Here is a 24,208-nt window from a genome sequence, read left to right on the forward strand (position 1 = left end):
CTTCATTCAATGAAGGTGAATGGGGGTTGATACGCTCTATAAATGACAACAAAGCACCACAAATTATCATAAAAGTAGCCTTACAACTCATGTGGTATATTATACAGTATATATAAGTCTTCTTAAGTTTATCAAGATATCTCTGTGTGAAAAATAAACTGAAATGTACTTGCTACAACTGAGGAAAAGATTAGACATATGATCACATAAGTTATAGGGTTTGAAGTGACATAAGAGTGAATAAATGATGACAAGAATTTTAGGGTGAACTTTTCCTTTAAAATAAAGGAGACTGCAATTTATCTGCTAACAATTAAAGATCACAAATTACTATACATTTTAACCAATCTGGTCTCGGAGAAATACGTGACTATACCTACATTTATGCAAAGTAAATTTTGACATGGCTCGGTGTACGTATCGTGGCAGTTTCCTGGTGAAATAAAACCTAGAGGCCCTAAAACCAAAATGGCTTTATTCATGTGTATAACGGCAGATTAATAATTCATAAACGCTCACTTTTAGCCCTGTTCCTCACACAGTGCTATCCTATGACATCTAAACTCTTTTACCATAGCGCATGACTTGTAAGGTGATTTATTTTAATGTGTGCATTACATAACCAACTACATTTACATTCTTGTTTGAGTGTGATCAAACTGTGTGGTAGCTCGACAGATTGAGCGTTGCACTTGTGATTTAGAGGACTTGCGTATGAGTCCAGAAGTGTATGTGAGTCGACACGTTAGATGCACCACAAAATGACATGTTTGCTACAGCAATTGCGTTTTTAATCACACATTTGATATTATGACACTGTCGGTTAGGTTTGGGTTTGAGGGTTGGGAGGTCGGTTTTGTTGATTTAAAACTCCTTACTAACTTAAAAAAAAAAAAAGAAAAAACTCATCTGTTTGGGAGAGCATGTAACTCGCACCGTGTGCCGCACAGTGGACATTTCACCATGAAACTGTCGCGTGTAATTAAATCACATAATATCAAATATATTCTAAATGTAACCATAGACATGTCATTTTTCTGAGATTTTAATATAATAATATTCCATTATTGAAATTCAGTTCTGTGAGTGTATACTGTCTCAAATGTCCTTCCCGGAAATCTAAGTGTTAGATCAAGAACGAGATAGATCCTCAAAACTCTTTCAAACACTCCATGACCTTCAGACAATGCAAGACACTGAAAATTGATTGTCTCTTCCGCCCGCACGGAGGGAGCTCATCGTCACAAAGAGAAAACTGCTGGAAATGAAATACATGCCATGAAACAAGAGGAATCTCTCAAGACAGGGGGTGTAATGTAGACAGTCAGGGCTCTTTTTTACCATCAGCCAAGAGCTGCTGCTGTTCCACCGATTGATATCTGCTTGAGTAAAAGAGTCTAGCTCTGGATAGCTGCCAACACACACACTCTCTCTCTCTCTCTCTCTCTCTCTCTCTCTCTCTCTCTCTCTCTCTCTATTTTCACATACATAGACCTAAACCCACAGGGTCTATAGCTTGACAGATGTTTTGGAATGAAATAGACCATATATTAACTTGAGTGGAAAGATCAGATAAGTGAAGTGGTAGCTGAATATTCTTCCCTGTGCGATTCATATGTGGCTTTAGAAGACAAGACATGGACCATGCTAGAACCCCAAATAATTGTCCACCCAACCTCTGCAGTCTTAACCTCTGTCCTCAACACTTTCCAAATCCGAAATGTACAGAATAAAAAAAAAAATTTTGTTCATACGATGCAACTGTGGACCTGCCTATTTTTATTTTCCATTGTGCCCTATGTTGCGCCTGTCCAAACTCTGAAACCTTTTATATGTGGAGTGTCTGATTCCACAGTGTCCTGTCCCTGTCTCGTCCTCTTAGTGTCCTTCCACAACACTTTGTTGTATACAGCAACATAAACTTACGTTAGGTAGAGAATACATAATTAAATAATATGCCACTTGAAATGAATACTAAATAGCTCCAAAACCTATTAAGCTCCTAACCTGAACTTCACAAGTAAGAAGAAATTGTTCACATTATGACTCATCCTGATTGGCCATTACCCATTGTCACAAACACTCTTTTCACAGGAACTGACTAATTAAATTAATTAGTTTACTCAGAACTGAAAATTCTGTCATCATTTACTTACTCGAATGTCATCCAACCCTATATACTTCTTTCTTCTACAAAACACAAAATTATATATTTTAAATAATTTTGCGATTGCTGATTTAAACATACAGTAATAGCAGTTGAAAGTGTAAAAAAAAAAGTTTTGTGAAAGTAGTCCATTCGACTATTGACTCATTTACCAAATCTTCTTAAGGCATATGATCCCTTTGATTTGAGAGTGACTAACGACTTAAAGGGATAGTTCATCTTTTTTTATTCACCCTCATGCCATCCAAGATGTGTGTCTTTCTTTCTTCTTCTGAACAGAAACAAAGCTTTTTAGAAGAATATCTCAGCTCTGTTTGTCCTTACAATGCAAGTGAATGGTGACTAGACCTTTGAAACTCAAAAAATAAATTCAGAAAAGGCCTCATAAAAGTAATCCATAAGACTCCAGTGGTTAAATCTACAGTTGAATTCAGAAGTTTACATACACCATAGCAAAATATATTTAAACTCAGTTTTTCACAATTCCTGACATTTAATCGTAGAAAACATTCCCTGTCCGTTCACTACTTTATTTTAAGAATGTGAAATGTCAGAATAATATAGAGAATTATTTATTTCAGATTTTATTTCTTTCTTCACATTCCCAGAGGGTCAGAAGTTTACATATACTTTGTTAGTATTTGGTAGCATTGCCGTTATATTGTTTAACTTGGGTCAAATGTTTTGGGTATCCTTCCACAAACTTCTCGCAATAAGTTGCTGGAATTTTGTCCCATTCCTCCAGACAGAACTAGAGAACTGAGTCAGGTTTGTATGCATCCTTGCTCGCACATGCTTTTTCAGTTCTGTCCACAAATTTCTATCAGATTGAGGTCAGGACTTTGTGATGGCCACTCCAATACCTTGATTATGTTGTCCTTAAGCCATTTTGCCACAACTTTGGAGGTCAATGTCCATTTGGAACACCCATTTGTGTTGGAGCTTTAACTTCCTGGCTCTCCTTCCTCATGATGCCATCTATTTTGTGAAGTGCACCAGTCCCTCCTGCAGCAAAGCACCCCCACAACATGATGCTGCCACCCCCATGGTTCACGGTTCAGATGGCGTTCTTCGGCAAGCAAGCCTCACCCTTTTTCCTCCAAACATAATGATGGTCATTATGGCCTAACTGTTAAAGTTTTGTTTCATCAGACCAGAGGACATTTCTCCGAAAAGTAAGATCTTTGTCCCCATGTGCACTTGCAAACTGGTGGTTTTGGAGCAGTGGCTTCTTCCTTGCTGAGCAGCCTTTCAGGTTTTGCCGAAATAGGACTCATTTTACTGTGGATATAGATACTTGTCTACCTGTTTCCTCCAGCATCTTCACAAGGTCCTTTGCTGTTGTTCTGGATTGATTTGCACTTTTTGCCCCAAACCACTTTCATCTCTAGGAGACAGAATGTGTCTCCTTCCTGAGCGGTATGATGGCTGTGTGGTCCCATGGTGTTTATACTTGCATACTATTGTTTGTACAGTTGAATGTGGTACCTTCAAGCCTTTGGAAATTGCTCCCAAGGATGAACCAGACTTGTGGGGCCTACCATGTTTTTTTCTGAGGTCTTGGCTGATTTCTTACACTGAGTTTGAAGATAGGCCTTAAAATAAATCCACAGATACACCTCCATTTGACTCCAATTAGCCTTTCAAAGCTAATTAACTAATTACCTAAAGGCTTGACATAATTTTCTGGAATTTTCCAAGCTGCTTAAAGGCACAGTTAACTTGTAAACTTCTGATCCACTGCAAATGTGTTAAATTAAAATTAAAACAATCTGTCTGTAAACAATTGTTGGAAAAATTACTTGTGTTATGCACAAAATAGATGTCCTAAATGACTTGCCAAACTATAGTTTGCTAATATGAAATCTGTGGAGTGGTTACATTTATTTTTAATTATTTCAACCTAAGTGTATGTAACCTTCTGACTTCAACTGTATATCTTCAGAACATATGTGATAGGTGTGGGTGGAGAATGCGATCAATATTAAAGCCTTTTTTTTTATATAAATCGGCACTTTCACTTTCATATTATTTTACATTTTGAAAGTGAAAGTGGAGATATATACAAAGAAAAAAGACTTAAATATTGATCTGTTTTTCATTCACACCTATCATATCGCTTCTGAAGACATGGATTTCACAACTGGAGTCATATGGATAACATTTATGCTGCTTTTATATGCTTTTTGAGCTTCAAAGGTCTGGTCACCTTTCACTTGCATTGTAAGGATGAACAGAGCTGAGATATTCTTCTAAAATCTTCATTTGTGTTCTGCAGAAGAAAGGAAGTCATACACATCTGGGATGGCATGACGGTGATTAAATGATGAGAGAATTTTAATTTTGGGGTGAACTATCCCTTTAAATGTATCTCTGTTCATCTTACAAAGTGATCATGTGCCTTCAGTAAAGTTGGGGAAATTACTCACTAGTTGAATGGTCCACTTTTGACATTTTGGGTGCTTTTTTTAAGCAACTAATCCATTTTCTTTTGAGAACTGTTTGCCGTTTCCTAATGCCATAATTTTCCAAAATATGGGGTAATGGAGTGCGTTTTCAGTGGAGGAAAATGCCTTTCCATTGTGGTTGAGCCATACACATATATCAAAATTGAAAAAAATGAAAACATAGTGTGGACGTTGCCTTAAAGTGAGTAACTATCAACTGCTATTGTATGAAAATCTGTGATGGTGACATTATTGTCTTCTTTTGGGTTTGGAACAACCTGAGGGTGAATAAATGATGACAGAATTTTCTATTTTTGGAAAACAGTATTTCTTTAAGCTCATAAATGAAAAACACAAAAAACACATTCAGAATGAACAACATTATGTTGAGAACTGCATTATCTTATTTCTCATCATTACTGTAGCCCATGTTGACAGGAAGGATGCAAAGAACACACAATTCATCAGTCATCCACATCATGGCCCTCTTGATATCACTCTTAAATCCTTGAAAAGTCTCAAGAGCAGTATAATCCTCCCAACCCTCTCCCCACCCACCACACTTAAAAAGCTAATTTTCTAGTTTCATGCCGACGGAAGAAAAGAAGCCTCATATCCCGTGACCATGGAGGTGGCGTATCCCCATGTCCTGCCCGAAGTTACAATCTAAGCCATCGCAGAACGGGTAAATCTTCAATAGTTGTCTCTGTGGAGTTGGAAATAACACATTCGTGCCTTAGTCCAAGTCTACTTAGGAAACTGAAAAGCCAGAAAGCTCTCACAAATTCTGTCATGCCAGGCTTGACTGTGTATAGTTATATTTATTATTTCAACCCATGTCATGATCAAGTAAACCCATGAACTTTCACATGATATCCAGGCAAGGATACCAGGATGTGACAAAACCAAATGTTCATCCACCTAGTAAATTAGTCCGTTTAGTCCACTGGTCCTTTAAGGATGTTAAAACACTTAAAACACTAAAACACTAATGCTAATGGTCCCATAGACCATTAGCATTACTGTTTTCCTTATTGTTTTTATACACTAAGGAATAAGTCTATTTTTTTCAATAACAACAAGTCACAGATGCCGTTGATAGAGCTTAACTTGTATTTAACCTGGAATATTCCTTTAAGATGATCAAAGGATGTCTTCTCATGTATTTTTTCAATTACTGCACTAATTAAATGCTGCTGAATGGTTATTCCACAGAGAGAGTGCTGAGCTTAATTGATATAGCAGATGAGCTCATCTTGCCAAAGCTCTTGTTTCAGTCCGTGGCTTCTCCTTTTCACTGACGGCACAGGAGTGCGGGATGTGGTTATATGAGCTTTATGGGTTTGCATGTATGCATGTTTATCGATACGTGTGGATCATACAGCCTCTGCTCTGCCCAAAGGAGAAAAAAGCCTCAGCTATTGATTTAACATTGACTGAAATCAATCGATATATGTGCTGCAAGATCTTTCCTGCAGTGCTGTCACACTCCAAATATTTGGATGTGAAGCTAAAGTGTTGTGGTTATAATTTCTACTATAATACAAATGTATTTCATTATTTAATTTAAATGTATATATGTATGAAAACAATTACAATTGTTCACTCTTTGCAGAACTGGAGGACAAGTGTTATATTTTGTATCAAAAAATGTATCAAAAAAATATTTTTTGAATGCACATTGCGTTGTGCAATCCTGAGGTAACAGTACATTTTAGGTTTTGGGGTGTTTTTTCATGGCAGATATGCATTATTTCTTTTTATATTTTAGGTTTTATTTAGGTCAATGATGTGACACTATTTATTTATTTATTTTGTCCGTATCTATTAAGTTATTTTAAAAAAAATTACTTGAATACACCTTTCTATGATGAAAATGTTTTCAGTTAATGAGTTTCTTTTCACTTTTTGAGTAATTTTACTCTTAAAGTAAAAAATGTCATGTGGTGTAAAAAAAAAAAATCTAATTAAAAGCTGATTATAATTATAAAATGTATTATAATAATAAAAAAAAAAGTTGGCATGAGTAATGCAGAATAACATTTTATTATAATTTAAATTATTAATATTTTGAAAAACTTCAAAGAAAATTTTTTTTGACACAAAAGTAATTTGGGGTAGCCAACTTGTGACAGAAAATACATAATAATAGCACAGACAGGACCCATTTTGATACTCATGACTGTGTGTGACATTTATAAAAAAGTTAACAGTTATTTTTGCTTTATTATTCAAATGCAAATTTTGTTCCGGTTATATGGGGTAACCCCGAGAGAAACGTTTTGGTACTCGTTACTCAAAAATAATTATATGTGAAAAAAATATTTTGTACCTTGAAGATTAAGTTGTGACACTCTCATGTATTGAAGGTGAAAGAAAAGCATTTCAATACCTTTTACTTGATGGTTACACCACATTATATTTTTAAAATACTAAAATTATTATTATTATTATTATTTTATTTTTTATTTATGAAACCAAATTGGACACAAAGATTTCTACAAAGTGGACCAGTTTTAAAGTATATATTTTTTAAATATTTAAAATTTGTATCACCTCGCACACCCTTATTCGTCATTGAAACATTACAATTGCAAAATGGCACATTTCCCAAAAAGAAAAAAAACATAATTAAAATTACTTGCAGATATTTTTGTTCTTAAATGAAACCAAATGAGCATTTATAATGTAATTAGCAATAAGAGGTTGTTGCATGAGGCTAACACTGGCCGATCATTTCACAGGATGATCCTAATGCCCAGAACAAGCTGGAGGACCCCGTGAAGGCCCCCCCACCCAAAGAGGACGAGTCGCTGAACATCCAGAACTCACTCACCCCTAAGCACGAGAACCATAAGGTGCTGGGCGAGGAGAACTCCTCGGAGGTAAACTCGCTACAGAACAACATGATGTAGAACAGCAGAAAAAACACCCCACGCAACCACGTCCACGATCATTTAAAGCAACGATCAACAGACGCTACGAGCAGCCACTTCCACCACACATCATCAACACATGACAGAAAATTTGAAAACCCACCCCTCGCCCCCACTCAGTCTCTGCCTCCCGCCCTGCCTTGCCCCTTGTTGCAGTCTTTTTGCCCTGTAGTCAACCCACCCCTGACCTAGCCCTTATATATTCACACACACCTACCCCTGCCTAACTGAATTATGGCATGCGTTGGTATATATTGTAAAAAACAAAACAAAAAAAACATATTCAGGGTTTAAAATATAAAACATTGTCATTAAAGAAAAAGCTACTGAGAGGTGTTGATGTTTGTCTGACTAATTCAGTGAGTATGTGTAAAAATATGAAGAAAAAAATGCTTAGATTGATATTAAGAAAAAAAAAACACAATGTGTCTTTGTTTTGATGTGATTTCTAATCCTTTGATGTACTTGTTTTATTTTGTACTTTTTTGGGAATATAAACTACAAACAGAAAAAATTCTGACAGTTGTTGAAATAAACCTTTTTAACACTAAAGTCCTTGTTCCTGTGTTTTCCTAGCTTGTGCTTCTTCCCGGCCAATTGCTTTCTTGCACTCACTCACTTGTCTCTTGCTTTTCTTGATATTGTGCATGGCTTTTTGATACCTGTTTAGTACCCTGAATTCTGCATCATTGTACACCTTTGCACTGGCAAAGCTTTGCAAGAGTTGAAAAGCCTAGTACTCATGCATTCCAGGTGGGTGCCCCAAACATACTGCTTAAACTTATCTAACTGCTGTTTCCCTGGGCTCCTTTTAAATAATTGACAAATATAAAATGCAAACTGGCTAATTCCAAAAAACAGTCCTTGAATTGTGCTTAGATTTTTTAGGGATTGAGTAAAACAGTAATTTGACCCATATTCAGACAGTCCATATGTCTCACTCTCAGCTTCAGAATCCAGAGTCTCTCAAACCACCTGTCACTCTCTCCAATCTACACATGAAATCAAAATTGACCATATTTACCTCTTAAAAGAATAGTTCACCCAAAAACGAAAATTCTCTCATCATGTACTCACTCTCATGCCATCCCAGACGTGTATGACTTTCTTTCTTCTGCAGAACACAAACAAAGATTTTTAGAAGAATATCTCAGCTCTGTAGGTCCATATAATGCAAGTGAATGGTGGCCAGAAATTTGAACCTCAAAAAAGCATATAAAGGCAGCACAAAGGTCATCCATAAGACTCCAGTGGTTTAATCCATGTCTTCTGAAGTGACCTAACCGATTTTCACTATAAATCTTGACATCTGCAGTCTCCTTGGCGATCATGGCTTCAAGCTCGATTACACTTTCTAGAGCCATCTAGCGCTCTGTGCATGAATTAGGCACTAGGAAGTGTAACCGAGCTTGAAATCATGATCATGCCTAGAGACTGCAATGCAAGATGTACATATTTATGTCTGTTCTCACCCAAAATTGACTGGATATCTTCTGAAGACATGGATTAAACCACTTGTGTTTTATGGATTACCTATATGTTGCCTTTATGTGATTTTTGGAGCTATAGATTTTTGGACACCATTCATTTGCATTGTGAGGACCTACAGAGGTGAATTATACTTCTAAAATCTTCTTTTGAGTCCTGCAGAACAAAGAAAGTCAAGCACATCTGGGATGGCATGAGGGTGAGTAAATGATGAGAGAATTTTCATTTTTGGGTGAGCTATCCCTTTAACACTTGTTCCTGGGCTGATTGTATACGAATTATTGGTGGCCATTATTTAAAAAAAAAGAAGAAAAAACTCTTTCCACAAAATATAATAACCTGCTCAGCCTCTGAGACAACTTTTCTTTTACACCAACTCTTTTTCTTTTTTAACCCCTCTTCTCCATCCACCTGTTACAGTATACATTATAGACTCTAGGGATGCACCAATACACTTTCAGTCTCTTTTTCTTTCTTAATTTATTTTCATCCCACATTCTTTTCTCATTAAATATCCAGTTTCAATCATAAATATGTCACAATATGGAAGTAAAACTGGTTGCGAATACCATTTCATGTTGACTTTAAACTCAACAATGTACAACAGATTAATTCAGGACCACTCCACACAATTTGCTCACTTCAAAAATTATATTTCGCTGCTTTCTTACGTTGTGTTATCAAACATACTGTATGGGTTTGCTTCTTTTTCATTTTACATTTTTATTTATTCACTGCCTTGTGGAATCAGGCCCAAACCAATAAACTGGATCCAACTAAATGCATAAAATGAAAAAAAAAAATTTTTTTTAAATTGTTATTATGATATTTTGTTCAATGTTTAACATGGAAATCCAAGTTAAACCTCTGCATTGATTTTCCAAATTGAATAACATCCTTAATAAGACTAAACTGACCCACCAAGATTCCTTTCTTGATTAAATGGATCACAGGTTTTCATTGTGGCTTCCTCTTATGGGTTTTTGAGCAATGTGGTTTGTTTCAGGCACAGCCACAGAATAACTCATTTCCAGACCACACTAACAGAGAAACACGCTAAATTGAGACCGCAGGCAAATAGACAGCAGACACACAGCTGAGACAATTTTGACATCAAGCAATGCTAGTCATCCATTCTTTTTTATTTTTTAAATATATTTTATTGTAATTTTCTTTTTATTATTTCTTTGATTATTCATCTTTTGCCATCCTGTGTTTTCAGTACAACAAGGGCCCCTAGCTGGTATTTCTCTTTGTGTGAATCTGTATTATAATGAAGAATAGGGGCCACTTCATCCTCTTATAGACAGAGACATGAGTGCTTTCACAATGCACCACAGATGCCTATGAAATCAGACCCCGGAACTATAGACCACACAGTCATGTGAGTCTGCTGTATTGAATGTGGAGATTCCAGAGCGAACTAGTTTCTACTTCAAAACTCAAGGGCACTTTGGTTAGCTTTGGCCAAATCTGAGATTTTGGCTGCTACAATTATTACAAAATTTTTCTTAATCGAATTCCTGGCCGGTGCTATGACAACCACATATGCGTGAGTATCAAAAACAAGGGAGAGTCCACACAGTGTGCTACCTATGGTGTGAATGTTACACTCTTAGCTGAAATACCATTTATAATGGGAACATAACAGAGACTTCTATTGTTTTTCTATTAATCTTGTTATTATATTATTGAGATAAAGACTAACTCAAACCCTAAAAACATTGGTAACATTTTACAATAAGGTCTCATTCGTTAACATTAGTTAATGCATTAGGTATCATGAACTAACAATGAACAATATATTTTTTTTCACAGCATTTAATAATCTTTGTTCATGTTAGTTAATAAAAATGCAATCGTTCATTGTTAGTTCATGGTGCATTAACTAATGTTAACAAATAAAACATCTGATCACATGTTTTACTATAGTTGTGAGGCCATTTTCAACAATTTGGCACCAACTGGATTATCCAAGCCTGTACACACCAACACACAAATAAACTAACTAAATAATAATCAGTAGTGCCCTGAGGTTGCGCCCAGTCTCACAGACACAGTGAATATTTCTGGCCGAAGAAAAAGGACACCGTGCTAATGTCCCCAGGCACTTTTGTCTCAACAAGTTTTTGTCTAAAACCAGCTCGATTCCCACATCTCTCTCTCTCTCTCTCTCTCTCTCTCTCTCTGCTTTCTTTTCTCCCTCATTTTTCACCGCTTGCCCTCCCCTTCCTTTTTCTGGTGTGTTGGCTCTCATGCAAATGCAATTATGGGGGTGTAATCGTCATAGAAACACATTGAGGTACTATGGGTCATAGCTAGATTTAGGAGATGTGAGTTTCTCCACTCTTTCATTTACCGTCACTCAAGTAAAACAGTTTGCAATTGAATAAAAAGGAGAAACTAGATTTGTTTAAAAGAAAGTGCAACCCTCATTTACAGATGTCACCAAATAAAATCAAAAGATCAGTATCAGAAATGCACCACCTAAACGCATTTGTTTCATTACCACCAATTCTCCCTGCTTTGAATTTCATTTGAAACCTTGAATAACCTACATAAATGTGATTCTTAATGAAGCTATTTAATTTAATCTGTTCATCTCAGCTGTCTGTGCTGTATAAGTGAGAAAGAATATAAATGTGTGGCAACACCTGCCTCCACTAACATGGGTGGATGGATGCTGCATCCCTGCTTCCCTATTGGCTACTGATATGGTGGAACGATGACATACAGATCTCAGACAGAGTTCAGCCATTGGCCATTGGAAATACAAGAACACATGTGAGCGCACACACGCTCAGCCTCAATAGCACATTGGTTTAGGAGATTTAAATTGTGTGGGGTTCATCAGAACATGCTGAACTTATAAGGAATGCTTAAGAGTGTTAATGAGGCCTTTCTAATGTGGGTTGAGAAGCCTTTCTAATGGAAATGCGACCAATAGGTTATGGCCCAAAAGTTAAAAATCCCCCCTACACCCCCTTCTCCTAAAGTGTGATTTGTCCTGCTGAGTTTGGCATGTCCTTTTGATGTTGAACACCACACGAGTAGCAGGTGCAGTTGCAAGAAAGAGGCAGTAAGAATGTAAAACAGTATGAGGGTGAATGTCACAAAAATATGTCCAGGTTACATTTGAACCTCAAAAAAATAAAAAAATAAATAAATAAATAAAAAATATATATATATATATATATATATATATATATATATATATATATATATATATATATATATATATATATATATATATATATTTTTTTTTTTTTTTTTTATTTTTTTATTTTAGATTGTCATTATTTTAATGACAATAAAGCACATTTCCCATTATAGTAATTATTACCATAATGCATACTGAGGTTTTATATACACTCACCTAAAGGATTATTAGGAACACCTGTTCAATTTCTCATTAATGCAATTATCTAATCAACCAATCACATGGCAGTTGCTTCAATGCATTTAGGGGTGTGGTCCTGGTCAAGACAATCTCCTGAACTCCAAACTGAATGTCAGAATGGGAAAGAAAGGTGATTTAAGCAATTTTGAGCGTGGCATGGTTGTTGGTGCCAGACGGGCCGGTCTGAGTATTTCAGAATCTGCTCAGTTACTGGGATTTTCACGCACAACCATTTCTAGGGTTTACAAAGAATGATGTGAAAAGGGAAAAACATCCAGTATGCGGCAGTCCTGTGGGCGAAAATGCCTTGTTGATGCTAGAGGTCAGAGGAGAATGGGCCGACTGATTCAAGCTGATAGAAGAGCAACTTTGCCTGAAATAACCACTCGTTACAACCGAGGTATGCAGCAAAGCATTTGTGAAGCCACAACACGCACAACCTTGAGGCGGATGGGCTACAACCCCACCGGGTACCACTCATCTCCACTACAAATAGGAAAAAGAGGCTACAATTTGCAAGAGCTCACCAAAATTGGACAGTTGAAGACTGGAAAAATGTTGCCTGGTCTGATGAGTCTCGATTTCTGTTGAGACATTCAGATGGTAGAGTCAGAATTTGGCGTAAACAGAATCAGAACATGGATCCATCATGCCTTGTTACCACTGTGCAGGCTGGTGGTGGTGGTGGTGTAATGGTGTGGGGGATGTTTTCTTGGCACACTTTAGGCCCCTTAGTGCCAGTTGGGCATCGTTTAAATGCCACGGCCTACCTGAGCATTGTTTCTGACCATGTCCATCCCTTTATGGCCACCATGTACCCATCCTCTGATGGCTACTTCCAGCAGGATAATGCACCATGTCACAAAGCTTGAATCATTTCAAATTGGTTTCTTGAACATGACAATGAGTTCACTGTACTAAAATGGCCTCCACAGTCACCAGATCTCAACCCAATAGAGCATCTTTGGGATGTGGTGGAACGGGAGCTTCGTGCCCTGGTTGTGCATCCCACAAATCTCCATCAACTACAAGATGCTATCCTATCAATATGGGCCAACATTTCTAAAGAATGCTCTCAGTACCTTGTTGAATCAATGCCATGTAGAATTAAGGCAGTTCTGAAGGCAAAAGGGGGTCAAACACAGTATTAGTATGGTGTTCCTAATAATCCTTTAGGTGAGTGTATATATATACATCCTCATTTCTCTCTCTCTCTCTCTCTCTCTCTCTCTCTCTCTCTCTCTCTCTCTATATATATATATATATATATATATATATATATATATATATGCAGTACTGTGCAAATGTTTTAGGCACTAGTGAAAAATAATGCATAGTGGGTATGTCTTCAAAAATAATGCCCTATAGTTTTGAATAGTTTTCATTAATCAATTTTAAAACCAAAAAAGTCCAGGAAACATAAAAAAAAAAAAAAAAAAAGCTAAATCTATATTCGGTGTGACCATCTTTGCCTTCAAAACAGCACCAATTATTCTAGCTACTCCTGGACACCGTTTTTCTTGGTTGTTGGCAGATGTTCAAGCTTCTTGGAAAATTCACCACAGTTCTTCTATCTGTTTAGGTTGTCTCATTTGCTTCTGTCTCTTCATGTAATCCCTGAGTTGATGTTCAGTGGTGGGCTCTGTGGGGGCCATGACATCTGTTGCAGGGCTCCTGTTCTTCTATTCTATTTGCAAAAGGAATGTTTGGGAGTTTAAAATGTATATTTCCTATTGACACACTACAGCTAAAGCTATAAATAGCCATCTTAAGACAAATGTTTTTGTGAAACAACTTTTGAGACTTTGCACAGTACATATACAGTATATATACTGTATACTTGCATTCTGCATTCTTGCTTTCTGCATCTATTTCACCACTGCATTATAATAATGAGAATGCCCTACAGGTTTTTTGCATCATGTGAATTGAGGGGACATAATGCAAAAAATCTAATACCTTAAAAATATCCTCTATATTCTATAAGCAAAATATTATTTCTTTCTTTTTATTTTCAGGTCATATATTACTTAGACATGTTTTCGTGACATTTCATGAGATTCACCCATGCACTCACAGTGCACACCATTTTGGTTGGCGGATTATTCAGCACCAAAGTCATCATTTACATCTCTTAAAACGCATTTGTGTGAATACATGTCTCAGTGTGTGCTTTGTGCTCCTGTTTTTGCATGTGCTCTCTTTACAGGGACGAATGACTATTGATGTGGAGCTCCACCTTCCCAAACGTGCCAAAGTCTTACCCAAACCCAATCCATTAGTCCACTATGACGTGTTCCTCTATAAAGTAGCCAAATCACAAGAAAGGGTAAAGCACAGGGTAAGGTGGGAGGACTGTGAATACAGTGTCTATGAGTCTCCATTCTCCTGCTGTCCGGCCTACAGCCCCGTCAGCACACGCTCACTGCCTGCGATCATCAACAGGACTGGACCGTGCAAAGGCATGCCATGCACCCCATCTGTGCCCTTTAAGAAAAGTTTCGGACAAGCCTGAGGGGTCACACCAACACATATGGTCACATTATACTCATGGTGGTTAATCAACACTGTAAAGTGAAGACTTTAATACAGACTGGCTAAATAAAATGGTGCTCAGCAAACAATATGTATTGTGGGAAACATGTTAAAATGCATGCCATTTATGAAATCTATGTAATTTACAGCTATATCAGCTGAATCAATTGTTACAGTGATATCATAAAGGTGGCTCCTTACGTTGTCAAACTTACGTACAAACTTTGAAACCGTTTCTTCTTGTTTTTGTAATGGAACAGGCATGGTAAACAGGTTTGCAATTGAGGAAATGAGATCCACAGAATAATCAGAATAATTTAATTTTATACATTGACTGCCCCTAAAGCCCAGAGGTAGAGTGTGTGTTTCAACAGCAACGTGTGGTCAAAGAGGGGCCCTGAAACACCAAAAGCAACAGAGCCGTCTTGTGAACTGCAGGGAGCTCCAGGGCCCTTTTGTCCCACATGGGATTAAATCAGCATGGTCCATTAGCTTCTTGGTGACACAAAGACACAGTTTGCTAGCGTAACACACACACCACAGAGAAGAAAAAACATCTGATATTCTTATTGCCTATTTAATTCATAGTTTTAAATGTTTGTTTGTTTTTTGGCAAATACTGGCACTGTAACTGGCAAGTTAATTATGATCCATATTACACATGTATAAGAGCAAGCTCACAGAAAGAAAAAAAATAGGAAAGACTTCCCTTTTTGGATTTTAAATTTTTTAATTTGATTTTTTTAATGACATAGATGCAACATGTCAAATAGATTTTAGTGCAAATGAACGGGGTGGTCTCTCCTGCCATCTAGTGATTGCTTGCATTGTTTCAGCACACCAAAGCAGGCCTGTTTGATTAATTACATTTTTTCAGAATCAACACAGATTCCAATTCCTGGTTTGGGAATCGACAGATATGACAAAACATAAAATTCCTTTATCATATATTTAAGATGATTTTTTAAACTGACATTTTGTTATTTATGTATTGATAAAACACCAACTGTGTGAATATTTGACATCAGATTCCATTTGATCTTTTAGTTTTTTCTTTTTTCATACAAACCTTTGAACAAAGACAAAACTTACATTTTATTTAATGCATTTGTTAGACACGTTCATCCAAATTGACTTACAGTACTTTCAATCTATGCATCAGTATGCACTCGCATGGGAATCAAATCATGACCTTGGTGTTACTCTATTATTCTCTACCTGTTGAGCTACAGGATCTTTTGCAATGCCATTATTTTAATGTTTATTGAAAAGTCTGGACTTTTTCCTGTCCTATTTGTGTGGGAGTGACATGATGGGAACACAGTTTTGAAACCTGCACAGGTCCTAAGGCATAGTAAGGCATCAAGGCAAATATCTGTCTGATCAATAAGTCTAGATAGTAAAGTGATTACTTAAGCTCTTCTGTCTTGAAAGACTTTGTGTTATTAAAAGAGTTCATTGTCAAATAAATCTATATTTATTGTACATTTTGTCCCACGACTTGATTTAATTCTCATCATCAAAATTTTAAATCTTACTGACACAAGAATTATTAACGTCCCCATTAATGTAGTTTTAAAGAAACCATTAATAATAATTTTGCCATCAGATTGCTTTACAGCAAACTAAAGTATCTTGTAACTGACTTTAATTTAAACAGACATACAAAAATGAAGTCTTCACGTGTATTTGAATGCCTTTATTTCATTGCATATTTTTAATGCATCACATGTTTTAAAGCAACAAGTTTTCTAATGCACAACATGTTTTAAACACAAACTTTGTTATGCTCAAGATATATATTTTTTTTTTCATGCATAAAGATCCATACTGGAAAACCAAGCAGTGATGGTTATGGTTGGCTTATCCTCTGGAAGCTGTTGACAATCCCATAACAGAAAAATCAAGGATGTTTTTGGATGGGATTCTTGATCAACTCCAGGACAATGTTTGATCTGTAATCAAAAGGAACACTGGTGGTGTCTTCCTTGTTGGTTAAACCTTTTGCCAAAGCTGCTCTTCTGGCCAGAAGAGGGACTCTGACTGGTGGATGAGGCCTCCACATCTTTACATACTCCATGTCAGATGTACTCTCATTGCTGAGGTGATAAGATGTCTGATTATTCTCCACAACAACAGGGCCTGTTTTCCTTCTTGTTTTAGGAATGATGGGCAGACAGGTTGGTTCCAAAACCGGCATGCTCTTCGGCTCAGCAACAGGCCATTGACGCTGAGATGTACCTTTGTCTACCCTAACTGGTTTGCTCACAAGATTGGGCAGGCGGGGAATGGAAGAGAAGAATGAAGACTCAGCTTTGGCTTGGGTCCTGAGAGACTTGCATGAAGGATCTGTGATCTTTTCATCAGAAACCTTTTTAAACAGGTTAGAAGATCTGGGCCCTAGGCGCCCTGGAGGTCTTTGGTCTGGATCAGATATCTGAGGTGGAATCTCAGAAGTTCTGGGCCCTCTGCGACCTTGAGGCCTCCTTTCTGGAGCCAAATTCATCTGATCTCCAGTTTCTGGCAAGTAAGATCCAGAAGGTCTATCAGGAATATGCTTGCCTGAGTTTGGCCAACGCCAGAGAGTCTGTCTGTCTCTGTCCATCACGTCTAAACGCTTGGTTGAAGTTTTCCAACAGCAACAACAACAATACTGGCTAGAACGAGTGAATAGCAAATAGCAGTCACAACAGTCAGATGCCAAATGAAGTTTTGATCAACACTAGAATCTTCGATGCGACTGTGTTTATGTCGTCCTCTCTTTAGAATCTTCGATGCGTCTGTTTATGTCGTCACGCGCAACACGACATGATATAAAAAACCTCCTTCTCAGGAGTTCTGAAAGATCTAAATATGGTGGAAATCTCTTCAGTGTATAAACATAACATTAAAAAACATGTGGCATATTCACGTGGCAATTGATATCGGATTTTTAACATTTCGATTAAACGAGGTTTGACCTGGGTAATGGATATCATCATTTCTTACAATATAAATATATTATATAATTAATAATGAATAAATACATAATAAATAAAAATAGGCCAAATTAATTTGGCATATACTGGGTGGATTGGATGGATCTCTCTCAATATCAAATCGCAAGAACAAATTAATAATAATACCCTTACAATAAAAAAATATATGTTTAAAATGAAAAAGTATACAATTATAATTATAATAAAGCTATTCATATTATTCTTATTGTTTTATTTTTTAAATCTGGGCATTACAAAACAATTAAAATCCGAGGATGTTTGCAGAAAGAGCCAAACTGAAAACTAGTTGCGCAGAGTAAAAAATAAATAAATAGGAAGTGCAATTTAATCCGATTTTTTTAATTTTTTTTATTGAAAGTTGACATATAAAAGAGCGAATATCAGAACGAGTTGTTAATACCTGATGGATAATTGAACCTCCATTCACTTTAATGCCGTCAACAAAACTTTATTTCATACTCAACTAAGACCTAAGATTTTCAGTCTAGAAACATATTGCATAGGCAGGGCTAAATAAGAAATATCACTAACAATAGCCTATATATTGTATTATATTGTGTCCTTTAAAACCTAACACAATTTTTTGGTGAAATGATTCACATTAAAAGTGTTATTATGCACATGGTGCTTTCCTACACTGTGAGGTGGAGACTACATCAACAACCTGCATAGACTACCTACACCAGACGCGGACTTTCCACTGGGAGAACCGGGACTTTTCCCGGCCACGAATTCCGCCCCCTTCAAATAATTAAAACGATCTGTCCACCCCATTTGCCTTTCAATATGGACCTGTTACAGCTTATTTTACAACTATGAAGAGATAAGAGTACTTTCCCCTAATGTTGAGAACATAAACATCCATTATAAATAATCAGACAATCAGTGATTTTCAATTAAAGTAACATAATTTCATTCAGTACCAAGTTGTTGCCCTGTCTAACAGCAGACAGACCCTCCTCTGCAAGGGAATGCTCAGCCATGTCCTTTTAGGGGACAAGACAACAAGCAAGTTTTAATGTCAAACCACATAAGAAAAGGACATAAAGGACATTTAATTCTGTGGGCCTCCCATCACTCTCCACCTATGTAACAACAGATCTTAATCTTAAAATGCACATGAATATCATGTACTGTATGGCCAACTGAAAAGCATTACATTTAATCTATAGAAAATAATGATGAATGCGGAAGATCCTACAATTAAAAGAGGGTCTATTAATGACACCTTCAGCAAATGTGGGAAATGGAAGATGATATTATGCTAAATCAAAGACATTTTTCAGAAACCCAAATATTAAACTGGGTACATAAAATTGTATTAAAAATAAAATAATTACATACAGTGGACCTACACATAACATGCATTAAAAAATAAGAATGCAAGTTGTAAAATGCCTGAAAAATTCACCTTAAAATAAAAAATATAAAATAAAATAAAATAAAATATAGTAAACCTACAGGCTATATTACAATATTATTATAATGTGAATGTATACTTATTATGATGTTCATTGTAAACCTTTTAAACATTAATGTGAAAGGGCGGGGTTACGATTTCCAAGGCCAACAATTGGTTCTCGTAGTCAACAAATTGAATGTAGTAGAAATGGGCAGGAGTAAAAACATGAGCGACATTGACAAAGGCCAAATTGTTATGGCCAGATGACTGGATCAAAACATCTCTGAAATGGCAAGGCTTGTGGGGTGCTCCAGGTCAGCCAACCCGTTCTCATCAATCTGCGTATAAATAACACGACTTTATACTTCCAAATTGCGTGTAATGCATACGCCAAAGTCGGGTCAGCAGTGGTGAGTACGTAGCGACAGTGGTCCAAGGAGGGACAAACCACAAACCAGGGTGTTGGGTGCCCAAGGCTCATCGATGCATGAGGGCAATGAAGGCTATCCCATCTGGTCTGAACCGACAGAAGGTCTAATGTGGCACAAGTCACAGAAAATTGTAATGATGGTTATGGGAGGAATGTCTCACAACACACTGCTGCAAATGGGGCTGCATAGCCGCAGACCAGTCAGAGTGCCCATGATGACCCCTGTCCACAGTCGAAAGCACCTACAATGGGCACGCTAGTGTCAGAACTGGACCGATGAATCCTGTTTTATTTTACATCTAGTGAACGTCCGTGTACATGTGCGCGTTTACCTGTGGAAGTGATGTCACTAGGATGCACTGTGCGAAGACGACAAGCCAGTGGAGGGAGCGTGATGCTCTGGACAATGTTCTGCTGGGAAACCCTGGTTCCGGCCATTTATGTGGACGTCAATTTGACACATGCCACCTACCTAAACATCGTTGCAGGCCAGGTACACCCCTTCATGTCAGTGGTATTCACTGATGGCAGTGGCCTCGTTTAGCAGGATCGTGCACCCTGCCACACTGCACACATTGCTCAGGAAGGGTTTGAGGAACATGATGAAGAGTTCAAGGTGTTGCCCTGGCCTCAGCATTTCCCCAGATCTCTGTCCGATTGAGCATCTGTGGGATGTGCTGGACCAGCAAGTCCGATCCACGGACAACTTACAGGACTTGAACGATCTGCTGCTAATGTCTTGGTGCCAGATACCACAGGACACCTTCAGGGGTCTTGTAGATTCCATGGACAAACAGCATAGTAGGCAGGTGGTCTTCATATTTTGGTTCATCGGTGTATACATCCATGCAGACTGCAGCGATGCTGTGAACTGTCTGAGTGTGACTGACTAAATTGAACAGCGTAGTTTCCTCAGCTGGAACACGTGACGGCCGGTACTTCTTTCCTGTGTTTACAAAATATGTTAATTTGTAACCAAAAAATCTTACATAGTGCAGATTTGAACAAAAAGAGAGGCATATTTTTAGTATTTAGTAATGTTTTTATATTTAAAACATTATTTTTTATGTCACTCAATACATTTTAAAGCCTTAAAAGATAACCACGTATCCCCAAACTTTTAAGAGTTTGAAGTACTTGTTGCCTACACCACCTTTGTAGTTGGACCAACTATTTGATATTTTATTGGTGCTGACACATGATCTTATAAAGAAATGTACACTGACAGCGCACTTTATTAAGAGCACCTGTACATGTACTTATTCACCTGTATACGTATTTATTAATGTGATTATCTAATCAGCCAATCGTGTGACAGCAGTGCAGTGCATAAAATCATGCAGGTATTAGTGCTGCACGATTAATCATATCGCAATCACGATGTCAGCCTGTGCGATTGTATGACGGCAAAATGCGGCGATTTTATTAAACAAATAAGTGCACGTGTGGACGTGACAGCCCATTCTCTCTGAGAGCTGTTTGCCCATTTTCTACACCGCTAATAAAAAGATAACCAGTCAGTCTCAGTTTCGGGAGAGGCATGTGTGTGTCATGTCATGAGTTTCCGGTGTGCAGCGAGGACATCAGGTGAAGAGAGAAGATTTTTGTTTCATCCTTAAAGTTCATATAATACGGGAGCGTGCCATGTCAATAAGCTCAAACTACAAAACTGTCATTCTCTGTGCGGTCAGAGCTGCTTCAACCAGTCGCGGAAGAGACCAAATCTGAGCGGGAGTCGAGACCGGGAGAGATGTAAAGTTCCGCCGGCTGATGCGCACTCTAACACGGAGACGCTCGTCTCTCACCCCCGCTGTCTGCAGCTCGCACCGTCATCATCATGATAAGATCAATCTTATGTGAAAAATAACACTAAAATGACAACAATTTTATATATATATATATATATATATATATATATATATATATATATATATTTGGTTTTAATATAGACAAGATTGACAAATGCTTATCAATAATACTCTCATGTCTAAAATGTTTATAGTGTTCAGTGACTAAAATGTCAATATGACTAAAGGTTACTAAAATGTCAACAGTTTTCATTGACTAAAACTACATTAAAAAGCCCAGACTTTGTCAACTAAAACTTGATAATGTTCACATCAACCATCAGAATGGGGAAAACATTTGATCTCAGTGACTTCGACAATGGCATGATTGTTGGTGCCACACGGGCTGGTTTGAATATTTCTGTAACTGCTGATCTCCTGAGATTTTAATGCACAACAGTCTCTAGAGTTTACTCAGAATGGTGCCAAAAACAAAAAACATCCAGTTTACATATATTTAATAAATTTTCATGAATATTGAAAATTATGGACAGTTGTACTTAAAAATGCGAGTTTTTGAACTCTATAATCATTTATATTTTTGAATTTGCTGAACTTACTGTATTGAGTCCATTGAACTACAATCCAACTTGAATTGATAAGATGGTACAACTAATTTTCCTGAAGTTGAGTAAACTCAAAAATGCTTTGCAGCTGATTGCTCTACTTTTAAGTTTACTCAACTTTTTATGTTTACAGTGTTTGTATATTATTATTTCAGCAATGGATAATGAGTTAAAAAAATTCCCCATGAATATACATTGATTTCACGTAAGAAGAAAAGATGAAAAGTTAGCAGTGAGATGAGAATTAAATCAAATACTTTTTTATAATAATGACTCCATCAGACCTTGGACCTGGTGGCAGCTCATGTGAAAATACAGCACCTTGAAGCACACTGCTTTTTCTCATAGATTTTTTTTGTAAAACTTTTTTCTGGAGTAAGTAGTTAAAATTTAAATGCTTATTTTACAGTAATTTTACATTACTTCTACCTCTTCCCACTTTACATCAAATATTTTCTTTCTTATAGGATCATCATCACTCGCCAAATCACTTTTACTGGTGTTTTGAAGACAACAGGCTGCAAAGCTTCAAACCAGTATGGGAGTTCAACAGGTTCCCTGTATGTGAATGGTCATACTGGTGAGTCTTTTTTATGATACAATTTATAAAATATGTATGTTCTTCTAGAATCCAGCACTGTCTATTGGGCTTTGCTCTCCCTGGTCTGTTTAGTCCCAAGCTGTGTCATTCTTTGTCTTCTTCTGCTTTACAATAAACCTGGTCTGTGTGTTTATAATGTGTTTTGAGTACTACAAAACTGCCACGCCATTCTGGTGTGATCTTAAGTTCTCAAAGATGCCCTATTCATTCACCAGATCAAAATACGTCCTTAAGCTTGGCTACAGAAGACCATGTGGGGACATGCTATGTTTGACAGTTAATACGTGGGAGATGAGGAGGCTACCATGGGCAATAAAATCATTAAAATGTAACCTTTCATTAAACTAATCCAGTGAAATGTTTTAACTCCCTCTGTGTGAGTTCACTTTAGATAAGCGATAATGTCAGGGTCGTGGCAGAGCACAGGTACAGAACAAGAGTATAAAGAAAGAACATCTCCAAATCAAGAGTCCAGAGAAAAGAGCATAAGTTACAATGCACTTTTATCCTTTCCTTTATCATGTGACCTGTAAATATCTCAACCCAGCAAATCACATGCTTCACATGCAAGCAGAAAAATATTCAACTAAAATTGTATCTTTGCTGTATCATTATTGTATCATTGCTGTAGGGCTATCATCATTGTATCAACTATGTTCAAGTTTTTTTATTGTTTTTTGTTTGTTTTTAACACTTGCTCCTTTGTAATAAACAAGTGCTCATCTTAAAAACTATCTCTAAAGTGCTCATCTTAAAAACTAGCGACTATCTCTGTCCACATCCGCATTTAAGCAATAATGTCCACGAGGCTGTGCTATATTGCGAATATAGTCACAGTTGGAAGGCTTGTAAAATACGATACTAGGCAGAGGATAACCCTTTCAACTGTGACTATTCACAATATGGCACAGCCTTGAGTACCTTATTGCTGTAATAAAATGGTTACCACATACATGAAAAATAATATTGCTAATGTTCACTAAAAAGTTATTCTTTTTCAAGAAAAATCATTAAATGCCATCCTTCCTCTAGAAAATATACACTGGTGGCAAGAAGTTTGGAATAATGTGCAGATTTTGATCTTTCGGAAGGAAATTGGTACATTAATTAATCAACTTGGCATTTAACTGATCACAATGTATATTCAGGACATTACTGATGTAAAAAAACAGCACCATCACTATTTGAAAAAGTCATTTTTGATCAAATCTAGACAGGACCCTTTTCTAGCAGCATCCTTCAGTAACCATGCTAAATTGCTAATTTGATACTAGAAAATCACATTCCATTATATCAAACACAGTTGAAAGCTATTTGGTTCATTAAATGAAGCTTATTATCTTTGTGTTTGTTTTTGAGTTGCCACAGTATGAACCTCTCAGGTCTGAGG

The 24,208-nt window shown here is 36.9% G+C and overlaps 1 protein-coding gene across 10 annotated transcripts in view; it reads left to right on the top strand.

Annotated features, from left to right (window-relative positions):
• LOC127656058 (chondroitin sulfate proteoglycan 5-like) overlaps positions 1 to 16,357 on the top strand; it is a 54,638-nt gene extending 38,281 nt beyond the window's left edge. For 5 of the 10 annotated variants that reach the window (XM_052144202.1, XM_052144204.1, XM_052144203.1 and 2 more), the window contains 2 exons: positions 7,359 to 7,499; positions 14,648 to 16,357. In XM_052144202.1, the coding sequence (XP_052000162.1) occupies positions 7,359 to 7,499; positions 14,648 to 14,953 (447 nt within the window). In that variant the 3' untranslated portion in view covers positions 14,954 to 16,357. Of the gene's footprint in view, positions 1 to 7,358; positions 8,113 to 14,647 lie in introns of those variants that run through there. The other 5 variants (XM_052144205.1, XM_052144207.1, XM_052144210.1 and 2 more) reach the window with 3 other exon arrangements.
• The last annotated feature ends 7,851 nt before the right edge of the window (positions 16,358 to 24,208 follow it).

Source organism: Xyrauchen texanus, chromosome 15 (genome assembly GCF_025860055.1).
Source record: "Xyrauchen texanus isolate HMW12.3.18 chromosome 15, RBS_HiC_50CHRs, whole genome shotgun sequence".
NCBI lineage: Eukaryota > Metazoa > Chordata > Actinopteri > Cypriniformes > Catostomidae > Xyrauchen > Xyrauchen texanus.